At 51.1% G+C, this 11,142-nt stretch overlaps 4 protein-coding genes across 4 annotated transcripts; 3 read left to right on the top strand and 1 right to left on the bottom strand.

Moving 5' to 3' along the window:
• Positions 1–1,864: 1,864 nt before the first annotated feature.
• MSH2 (MutS-like protein) lies at positions 1,865–4,719 on the top strand (the record flags this gene model as incomplete). Its single annotated transcript, XM_051737810.1, has 2 exons — positions 1,865–2,020; positions 2,074–4,719. 2 exons carry the CDS (start codon positions 1,865–1,867, stop codon positions 4,717–4,719), a joined length of 2,802 nt encoding a protein of 933 aa, XP_051582434.1.
• Positions 4,720–5,141: 422 nt separating this feature from the next.
• On the bottom strand, positions 5,142–6,257 carry J4E82_011609 (uncharacterized protein; the record flags this gene model as incomplete). Its single annotated transcript, XM_051737809.1, has 3 exons — positions 5,142–5,942; positions 6,061–6,171; positions 6,234–6,257. 3 exons carry the CDS (start codon positions 6,255–6,257, stop codon positions 5,142–5,144), a joined length of 936 nt encoding a protein of 311 aa, XP_051582433.1.
• A 650-nt stretch (positions 6,258–6,907) lies between these two features.
• J4E82_011608 (uncharacterized protein) lies at positions 6,908–7,875 on the top strand (the record flags this gene model as incomplete). The annotated part of the gene is made up of 2 exons (XM_051737808.1): positions 6,908–7,215; positions 7,287–7,875. The coding sequence occupies 2 exons, from the start codon at positions 6,908–6,910 to the stop codon at positions 7,873–7,875; spliced, it is 897 nt and encodes a 298-aa protein (XP_051582432.1).
• Positions 7,876–8,647: 772 nt separating this feature from the next.
• Positions 8,648–10,245, top strand: J4E82_011607 (uncharacterized protein; the record flags this gene model as incomplete). The annotated part of the gene is made up of 2 exons (XM_051737807.1): positions 8,648–9,125; positions 9,194–10,245. 2 exons carry the CDS (start codon positions 8,648–8,650, stop codon positions 10,243–10,245), a joined length of 1,530 nt encoding a protein of 509 aa, XP_051582431.1.
• Between the last annotated feature and the right edge of the window lie 897 nt (positions 10,246–11,142).

Genomic DNA, 11,142 nt, shown 5'->3' with positions numbered 1-11,142 from the left:
TCTCCTCACGCTGCCGTTGCTCCTCCGCATCCTTAGCAATTTTGGCTTGCTGTCGAGCCAACTTTGCAGCTTCTTGAGAGCGCTTTTTCTCAGCTGCTTCTGCCGCTTTGATCTCTCTATCGCGAGCTTTTTGGAGTTGTAGCTCCGCGGCTTCGTCCAGTTCTGCGGCCTTGCGCGCGCGCTCGCTGGCAAGCTTCCTGGGACTGTAGAATACAGCTCCGCCGTGCCACTCATCACCTTCTCGTGTAGTCAGTGTTGTAGACTTGATCGGGCGCTTTCGAATGAGGTTGAGTTCAGCCCGTAGCTCCTCGTTTTCGGCGTGGAGAATCGCGTTGTTGACCTGCAGCGAGTGCAGGCCTTGGGATAGCCGTTTGGCTTCAATTTTGGCCTTGTCAGCTACCGCAGCGTCAAAAATTTTGCGCAGCTGAGGCCAGCTATCGCCGTCGCCTTGCTCCCTAATTCCTGGGTCGTTATCTTGTTGTTGTGCGTTGTTGTTGAAGCGTTGAAGTACCCGGCTTGCGTCCATCGGCCATACGCCTGTAGCTTGAAAACTCTTCAATATGAGATCGTGAGTCATTGTAGAGCTCTAAGCCGGCCAAAAGTGACGATAGAAGTCCTGTTTGGTGATCCTTGAGAGGCCTTGGGTTCGCTGGAGGTGTTGAGTAAGCTGCTCGGTGTAGTGACTCGAAAGCGGCCCAAAGAGAACCACATCCAACGGCTGTAAGCTGTGGGTTGAATGGGGAGGATACACTATAACTATGATACGTTTGGCTTCACAAAACTCCAAAAACTCGGGCGTAACGTGGCTGCCGTGCCCGTCAAGGATGAGAAGGCGCCATTGACGGCGAGCTTTGGCTGCTGTATGACGTTCAAACACCTGTTGAAGCCAGGCAAGACCTAACTCGTTGTTGGACCATCCTGAAGCTGAGTGGGATACAAATATTTGGTGGTTTTGGGTCTCCAGAAGGTCGTGAACCCAGCTTGATTGAACCCTAGAGGTGCCCTGGTAGATGAGAGCGGGCGGCAGTGCATCTCCAGAAGCGCATACGCAAGCTAACAGCGTAATCTATTCTCTGTTACTATCTCTCATCGCCTGGGTACGCTCTCCCGCCTCCTAAACTGCCTTGGAGAAGATCCTCTTTCTGCGGTTGGCGATACCGACAAAGAAGCCCTTCTCATCCATATTGTACGTATTGCGCTCGTTAATCCCGTGTTCTACTATCTTGGAGTGCAGCAAGTTGAAGTACAACTCGTACTTATACTTGCTGTCAGCTACGTGACGCTCACGATCGATACCGGTGTCCCATTTGGTGATGAGCTTGTCGGGATGACGACGGCGAAACCGCTTAACCCAGCTATCGGAGACCTCTTGCTGCGCAACAGCAGATCCGAAATTCTTCAAAATACTACCTGTAGGCGGTAGACCATCTCTTGTAGCTCTGTCTATGTGACTGACAACCTCCTGCTCTTGTTGTGGGTTGAGTCGTTGTTGATTTGCTATTTTGGCTTCACGGGTGCCCTGCGAACCCTTGTGCCGCCGCGACAGCGTTGTTCGATCAACTCCGAATATTTTTGAAACTTGGCGATACGAGAAACTATCTCTAGCCTTACGCGATTCGATATATTCAATTGCTTCTTGAATCGGGTCCATGGTTGTGGAGTTATGACGCGTTGAAGTTGGGACGACGCGCAATGTTGGGATGGTGGGGTGGCTCGTTACGCGACCTGGCTCGTCACGCGGCCATTTAGTGTACGCGTTCTGAGACGCGCCTCCATCAATTAACGGAAGGCGCGCCCAATCATCTCAGCTTTCACTCTTTCCCTTCACATCACAACCTCACGTCGGTCCTCACAGCATATCGACATGGCATCCCGACCAGAAATCAAAGAGGAGGACGAGTCAGGCTTCTGCAAGTTCTTCCGCAACTTGCCTGACAAAGATGACGAGACGGTGCGCATCTTCGACCGGGGTGACTACTACAGCGCCCATGGCGAAGATGCCAAGTTCATCGCAAACACAGTAAGGATACACAGCTCAATTGAGGAAGCGTCAAAATACTAACATGTATCCAGGTTTACAAAACCACAGCCGTCATCCGTAAGCTGGGACGGGAACCGGGCCTCGAGTCGGTTACCATGACCATCACCGTTTTCCGCAACTTCCTCCGCGACGCACTCTTCAGACTCAGCAAACGTATCGAGATATGGCAATCTACAGGCAAGCGGATGGACTGGAAGGTGGTCAAGCAGGCCTCACCCGGTAATCTGCAGGACCTAGAAGACGAACTGGGTGGTCAGATCGAGAATGCACCAATAATATTAGCGGTCAAAGTGTCAGCAAAAGCATCAGAAGCGCGCAATGTGGGCGTGTGCTTCGCAGACGCAAGTGTACGAGAGCTTGGCGTCACAGAGTTCCTCGACAACGACCTCTACTCCAACTTCGAATCGCTTCTGATTCAGCTGGGCGTAAAAGAGTGCCTGATACAGGTCGATACATCCAAGAAGGATGTAGAGCTGGGCAAACTTCGGACCATCGCCGACAACTGCGGTTGTGCGGTAGCAGAGCGGTCGGCGACGGACTTTGGCACAAAGGACATCGAGCAGGATCTCCCGCGGCTATTGAAGGACGAACGGGCAGCTGGCTCGTTGCCATTGACAGACCTAAAGCTAGCTATGGGCTCGGCTGCATGCTTGATCCGGTACCTAGGAGTCATGTCAGATTCTTCAAACTTCGGACAATACCAGCTCTACCAACACGACCTCTCACAATACATGAAGCTCGATGCTGCGGCGCTGAAAGCACTCAACCTCATGCCTGGACCACGAGACGGCGCAAAGAACATGAGCTTGTACGGACTACTCAACCACTGCAAGACACCTACTGGTAGCCGACTACTAGCACAATGGCTGAAGCAACCTCTGATGAATGTCAAGGACATCGAGCGACGGCAGCAGCTGGTTGAGGCCTTCGTCAACGACACTGAGCTGAGACAGACGATGCAAGAAGAACACTTACGTTCAATACCAGATCTGTACCGACTTGCAAAGAAGTTTCAACGCAAGGCCGCAAACTTGGAAGATGTTGTGCGAGCATACCAAGTCGTCATCCGGTTACCAGGCTTTCTCAGCTCCCTTGAAGCGGTCATGGACGAGCAGTACAAGGAGCCGCTCGATGCGGAGTACACAGACAAGCTCCGTCAATACATGACAGCATTCGCAGGACTACAAGACATGGTAGAGACGACAGTGGATCTCGAAGCGCTCGACAACCACGAGTTTATCATCAAGCCTGAGTTCGATGAATCGTTGAAGACTATCCGGAAGCGTTTGGATAAGCTCAAGCGCGACATGGAGTCAGAGCACATGCGTGTGGGCGACGACCTCAATCAAGACACTGATAAGAAGCTTTTCCTGGAAAATCACAAGGTCAACGGCTGGTGCTTCCGACTTACTCGTAACGAAGCTGGCTGTATCAGACAAAAGAAGCAATACCAGGAGATCTCGACACAGAAGAACGGTGTCTACTTCACCACTAACACACTACAAGAAAAGCGACGAGAATTCGACCAGCTCTCTGAAAACTACAACCGCACTCAATCCGGTCTTGTCAACGAAGTCGTCTCAGTAGCATCATCGTACGTCCCCGTCGTCGAGAAACTCGCCGCCGTGCTCGCACACCTCGATGTCATCGTCTCCTTCGCCCACGTCTCTGTTCACGCACCAACATCCTACGTTAGACCCACAATGCACGCGCGCGGCACTGGCAATACCGTACTGAAAGAGGCACGCCACCCTTGCATGGAGCAGCAAGACGACATATCCTTCATTACAAATGATGTCTCACTCGTACGCGACTCCAGCGAATTCCTAATTATTACTGGTCCCAACATGGGTGGAAAGTCTACATATATCCGCCAGATTGGCGTCATCGCCCTCATGGCACAGATCGGCTGCTTCGTCCCATGTTCAGAAGCTGAGTTGACCATCTTTGACTGTATACTTGCTCGTGTTGGTGCAAGCGACAGCCAGATCAAGGGTGTGTCAACCTTCATGGCTGAGATGTTGGAAACAGCAAACATTCTCAAGTCTGCAACAAAAGAGTCGCTCATCATCATCGACGAGCTTGGTCGCGGAACAAGTACTTACGATGGTTTTGGTCTTGCCTGGGCGATTTCCGAATACATTGTGAAGGAAATTGGTGCTTTCGCATTGTTCGCTACACATTTCCATGAGTTGACAGCGCTAGTGGACACATATCCACAGGTGCAGAATCTACACGTCGTAGCCCACATCTCAGAAGGCACTGCTCCTGCCAATGGTGATGCAGATGCTGACGTCGACATGGACGCCGCCGCTGTGCAGAAGAAACGCGAAGTTACCCTCCTATACAAAGTCGAACCTGGCTTCTCAGATCAATCCTTCGGTATCCACGTCGCAGAACTCGTCCGTTTCCCACAAAAGGTCATTAACATGGCGAAGCGGAAGGCAGATGAACTAGAGGATTTTGCAGGTAAACATGAGGAAGGTTACGTGCAAGCGAGTAAGGAGGAGGTGGAGGACGGAAGTCGCATGCTGAAAGAAGTATTGGCGAAGTGGAAGGAAGAGGTACAGAGCAAGGGGCTAACGAAGAAGCAACAAGTAGAGAGGATGAGGGAGCTGGTCAAGGAAAACCCGAAGCTCATGGCGAATGGGTTCTTCAAGGGCATTCAGGCCTTGTGAGTGGCAGGTACATACCTGACCGGCGTTTCGGCATGTAACAACGTTCTTGCACCCAACCTACGGAAGGTTGATCATAACGGTACTTCAATAGTGAGCGCATTTGCACGATACCAGTAATTCATACGTATAACATATTATCGAGGTTCCAGGAACATGTGGTTTTCATGATATTGCATGCTCTTCTGTAAATGATTGTTGTGAAGAGTAAAAGCTAGAGACTTGATGGATTAATGCTATGCGCTTTTTCTCATCCCCAAGCGCATGGCCATGATGGTGTATCATATTACTTGCCTCCAGTACAGACTGCCTGCACCCGGAGGCGCGCATCCCGATGCGGCAGTCCTGAGCAAGATGTGAAGAGCACTGGATTGTAACTCAGCCAGGCTCGATCAAAAAGAACCAAATTCTCTTCTCTATTTGTTTCATCGCTTCAGCTCAGCAAACCGCTTAGCAAGCTCATCCACATCCGGGATTCTGCCTAGCCCATCCTCCTTCTTTGCCGGCTTCTTCGTATTCGCCTCGCTCTTTGCTACCTTGGCCGCCGCACTTCCTGGTAACTTCAACCTAGGCGCTACATTATCGGTACTAGGACTCGGCGGTACGACGCGCAGCGGACTTTGTGGTCCCAGCTTCTTGGGTGTCGAGGCTTTTGCCAGCGCTTCCCTTTCCTCTGCCTTCTTGCTTGTGCTGGGGTCCGTGTCGTCGGTTGGTAAAGGTTCTTCGAGCTCCGCCTTTTCGCCTACACCACCTGATGGCTCATCGTCGTCGTCATCTTCTTCATCTTCACTCTTGGCTGTGCCATACGGTACTCCGTAGAATCTTGCAATCTCAGTCATGTATGCCTCGACCAGCTCCTCCTTCGGTGTCTCAACCTTTAGCTTCTTCATGACCCTCTCTGCCACGCCTTCTCCTTCCATACTGGCCACTGCAACATCCTTCCCGAACTTGTCTACTAACAGCGCCCTGACGGTGTGTAGTTCCTTGATCTCGGTTCGTGGTGCGGCGTATATTATGCTGCGGACGGCTTCTTCTAGGGCTGGGTCGAGAAGTGTCGACGTGGAGGCGGATGAGGTGGTGTTTGAAGAGGATACTTGCGATTCGAGCAACTGTGAGCGCGCGAGTAGAAGCTCACAGTAGAGTTCGAGAATCTCGTGTAGCTCGGTGGTGATGTCGGTGCGGATTATGTTCTCTACGCGTATACGCGCCGACTGTACTTTGCCAACCTGTAGAAAGGTCAATACAAGTGACACAGAACAGGATACCGCGATATCTGGAAATGCGCTGTTGCCTTGCGCTCACGCGACGAAATGCGCATCGGACCAAGATAACATGACAACGTACCTCGATCAGTTGCGCCATCTCTCTTCTTTGCTGTTTTACTTTTGCGCTATCCTTCTGCTGCACCATACGTAGCCGCGATATTGACAGCTTGAGCTGTACCTTGAGCTTGTTCTGCCCCGCATTAGGTTCCTGGCGCGACAACGGATCCCTGGATGGATGTGGAAGGGACGTACGACTAACGACATTGCGGGCGCCATCTTGTTTTGTTCAGTGCGAATACCGGGTATCTGACGATTGGGTAAATGGCGTTGTGGTTTGTTGCGCAGGCGTCTGGTGTAGGTTGAAGCTAGTGGTTGGGCTGGAAGCTGGAGGCGGGACACGCGTAGGCATGTCTTGGTGGGGTTCATCGGTTGTGGCGGTGGCGGTGCAGTAGAGGCGGCCCGTCCCCTCGTTCAAATTATTCACCTCATCATTCCCACTAACATGACTACAGCATCTTCGCTCAGAGGAAGGCCGGTGACCTACAGGACGTCCAGCCTTCGCACGCGTCAGCGTCTCACATCTCGTATTCATCATCTCGCAGATGGTAAGACTAAACAACGTTACAATCTGTGTCTCCATCTCAAGCAATGCAACGAAGCGCAGCACTCACTTACCCCGTTGATGGTTTCAAGATGCCTTCTCTCAATTCGCTATTGTAACCCTGTTTGTGGTGGCGCAATCATGCATGTCTGCGACCTTTCGCACAGCCGCGTTGTGTTTACTCCGCCTACTGACTGCCCTTAACATTCGATCGCTGCTCAATGTTTAAACTCCACTTCCGTCACTCTCATTCTCAGCGCGTGTTGTATGTTGTAAGCTCGATTGTACACGTTCGAGATATTTATTCTTTGATCGTCCGTTTACGATGCGGCTCTTGCGCCTGGAGCCTGACGGTACCTTCAGCCTTAACGAGTACCTTGGGAAAGATATACCCCCGTATGCGATCCTGTCACACACCTGGGGCGCCGATGGAGAAGAAGTCACCTATAAAGATTTGATGGAAGGCAACGCAGAGTTAAGAGGAGGTTATAACAAGCTTAGCTTCTGTGCAGACAAGGCTGTGGTTGATGGTTTAGATTACTTCTGGGTTGACACTTGTTGCATAGACAAGACGAGTAGCGCGGAGCTTACAGAAGCCATCAACTCGATGTCCCGATGGTATCGAGATGCACGGTAAGAATTTCAAGATTGCCTTGTTCGTGGCACATTCTGAGCATAAGACTAACGAGCATTGGGAGAGAAAGCATTTGTTACGTCTTCCTAGCAGACGTGTGGTCTTCGCGGAATGGATCAGCTAATCAGCATTGGAAGTCAGATTTCCAAAAGAGTAGATGGTTCACTCGCGGCTGGACTCTCCAGGAGTTGCTTTGTCCGATAACAGTCGAATTCTTCTCTGCGGATTGGAACATACTCGGGAACAAAGGATCTCTTTCGCAACAGATCAACCTTGCCACCGGCATACCTACAGAGATATTCTGGAAGAAAAGGTCTTTCCTCTCGTACAGCGTTGACGACCGAATGTCCTGGGCACGAAAGCGGCAAACTAAGCGTGAAGAAGACGCAGCGTATTGTCTCTTTGGCATCTTTGATATCCAGTTGCCAGTATTGTATGGAGAGGGGAAGAAGAAGGCTTTGATTCGGCTACGGAAAGCTATTCATGAGTCAATGGGTAACCCACCTCCGCCACCTCCTCCACCACCTCCACCACCACATCCGCCCTTCTTCCAGCATCAGCTACCACCACCGCCGCCCCCGCCTCTCCAAAAACTGTCAGATATGCGCTCATATATAGAGACGCAGTCATCGTTCCGTGTACCATCTAGCAAATTGTAGAAACTACTCCGACTTTTCTAATACCATTACAGTATAAAACTGAAATCCAAAACGATCTCTAGCAGATATGGCGAGCCTGTTAGCTCTGAACCATCGAGCAACTTGACCAGAGTTTATTCTGTAAGCAGGCGAGCGATGGAGATAAACAGCAACATCCTGTCACATGGCCAAATTTGCTTGACCGAGGCATAGCTGACCAATGTGGGGAGAGGTTTAAACATCTAATTTGAGCCGATTTGGTATCGCATGTCGATTTGCCAATCAAGATCGAAGGTTCTGTTCCTGAATCTGCTTTTCTTAATCTGTATAGGATATTTGTGGATTGTGCATGTAGTAAAAGCACAAAGCGGAGTGGTTTCACTTCTCTCTGATTCATCCAAAAGCGGCGCACATGCACAACAGTGGGGAAATTAGATTGGACGAATACGGTGTATTTTCAAATCTCAGGTATGAAGTAAGGGATCGGCATGTAAGCCAGCCTGATTAAACGAAGTTTCAGGCTGACCATGCAGCCATCTAGGCTCAATGAGTTGCGCCACCAGCATACAACTCCAATCACAGAAACCACTGCTATCACCATGCATAACAGCAGCATGTTGCCAAGACATCTCTTTGGGGGCCGTCTCACGACGCACAACTCACAGCCTGCTTACCTCGCGCTTTCTAGTCCCTTTGTCTGCTTACTTCTCCTTCTCTGCCCAACGAACTCACCTTGATACTCCTGTAAGACGAGTCAATTGGGCACGCGCATGTTTTTGCCCACATCAACGCCATGGCTCCATCATGGCGCATACTGAGTAGCTTTACGTTCAGCCTTGCAGCTCTCTTCAGCGTACAGCCTTCTCTCGTAGGTGCGCAATGCGACATCCCGCCTCTTACGCTTACCTGGGCCAACCTGAGCGTCACGCAAGACGGTCTTGGTGTCGCGCGTGGTATCGAACTTGGAATTGGAACTCCACACCAGATCTTCGCTTTCCGGCCGTCGACTACGCTCAACAACACGCGCATTAATAATGTTGTTAACTGCGGTTCTGCGACCAACGACAGCTGTATTGGAGGTCTCGGCGGTGCTTTCGACTCGACTAAGTCGACATCATATGCTGTATCGATTAAGAGCCAATGGAATGGTAGCCAGATTGATGATGAAGACGACACAGGAGGCTATGTCTACTTTAACGATGATGTCGCGTTTCAGGAAAATGGTCATGTTGATGGATTTCCGTTGGTGATGGATAGCGAGGTATGGGGAGGTAAGAATTCCATGAATGCGCCTTGTCCAATCTGATTTGCGGACAAGTGACGCTGACTTAGTATACAGGTATACAGTCCGGTCTGCCACTCGGCACGAACTCGTCATTCCTTCGCGCGGCGGTCGCAGGTCGTGTCGCGCCATCACAAGTCTTCGGTCTTTGGAGCGGCAGCAGAGGCATCGATCCACATGACGGTCTGCTCGTTGTAGGTGGATATGATCGCGCGCGGGTCGATCCAGCGTCGAGCTTCACCACTTTCCCAATTGGCGAATGGAGTCTCGAACGAGCTTGTCCTTTACAGGTCACAGTCACGAATCTGACGTATCAGGACAGGCCACTCATACCAGATGGTAGCGATGAGCTGATCGCATGTATTGAGCCGTCAACACAACGTTTCGTGTTCCCTCCGGCGATTGCGCAGGCGTTCGGCGTATATACTGGGCAAAATGAGACTGCGTACCCGGGTAAGATGCATTATAATGTGTCGAACCGTCCCATGGGCGACCTCGTTGTGACACTGGCAGGCGGCTACCAGTCAACCATACCCAATAAGGAGTTGTTCGCGCCACTACGTGGGTCTGATCAGTACGGTCGTTATGCCATCACCAACGACAGCACGCTCGAAGCCTCGATATCTGATACCCGAGCAAGCGACCCAGGGGATGTGGATAGTACTCTTGGAGGCCTCTTCTTAACCTTTAACTACCTTCTTGTAGACTACGCGAAGAGCGAGTTGAAACTCGCTCCAGCTGTCGCAGCCGACGCGAAAGACGTGTCGCCGGACCCTACGGTGATCTGCACGCCTACCAACACGACGCCGGCGAGTCCTACTCCAACACCTGAGAAGTCCACGAATACAGGTGCCATAGCAGGCGGTGTGGTTGGAGGTGTTGCGGGACTTGCTCTGCTTGGTACGATCGGCTTTCTGTTATTCAGGCGGAATCGCCGCGCTAAGGAGGGTCCTCCCGTCAGCGAGATCGACGGGCAGCCACATTCACCTGTGCAACAAGTGTCGCGACAGCCGTCGGAGATGATGACGCATGAAGCTGCACCCGTGCACGAAATGCCTGCGACTCGATACCCGAGTTTTCGAAAACCTGAAAGCAGAGGATGGCGTTAGGATACGCGTCAAAGAGGAATGCTGAAGGCTGGTAGATTCGCTTCCGTTATGCTATGACGGAGTTTTGTACTAAAACTTTAGGCGCTACGCTAAGTAATGCATTATTAGTTCGACTTCCCTTTCGCAACTCCCTCATCTTTCTCCAATCGCTACCCAGTAGGCTATGATAACAGTTTCGCTCGCATGGTAGGTTCATATACTGGAACATCCATAGGCACAACTTCCTCGTCGCGACAACAACTCACTTCTGCCCACCGTAACCAACCAGCGTACGTTTCATCTCTACAGTCGCTGCCAGGATGCTTCCTCCAAAGCATGCCCAACGTATCACCACCAAAAAGCTTTGCCGAGAACCCGTGTCCAAGTTTGAGACACCAGCTATCAGCCACCAACTTCTCTACGATACGCCTTGCAAATGCTTGATCGTCGGTCTCAACCTCACCTGGCTTGGGTAATGGAAGACTTAGAAGATCGAATTGTCGTTGTCCGCTCCAGCTCGTCATCTGCTCGTGTGCGAAAGCGCCGTCCATCATGCTCAACAGCCAGCACTTTTCTCTGACGTACTTTGGTCCATTCCAGCCATCTCCTTCATCAACCCAACCTTGCGCCGATCGCATGCACTGAATTTGGACTGCGTAGTCGGTCATCGCTTCGTCGTTGATAACCATCTTTTCTTGGCCTTCTTCTTCTACAATAACCTCTTGTGGCACACGCATAAGAGGAACATGTGACACCATTGGGTGGGTGTGCGCATCAGTCGTGTTTGTCTTGCCCAGAGTTGCTAACAATCAATCCAAACTGATGAGACTGACTGACTGACTGATTGCTTGGCAGTCAGTTCAGTGTCAGTTTAGAGCTCTCGTCTTATCAGTCAGTTCAGTTTAGAGCTCTTAAACT

This window comes from Alternaria postmessia (genome assembly GCF_024291825.1).
Source record: "Alternaria postmessia strain BMP 2775 chromosome Unknown scaffold_246, whole genome shotgun sequence".
NCBI lineage: Eukaryota > Fungi > Ascomycota > Dothideomycetes > Pleosporales > Pleosporaceae > Alternaria > Alternaria postmessia.
The sequence above is the reverse complement of the archived record's forward strand: the minus strand, read 5'-3'. Positions and strand labels throughout refer to the sequence as shown.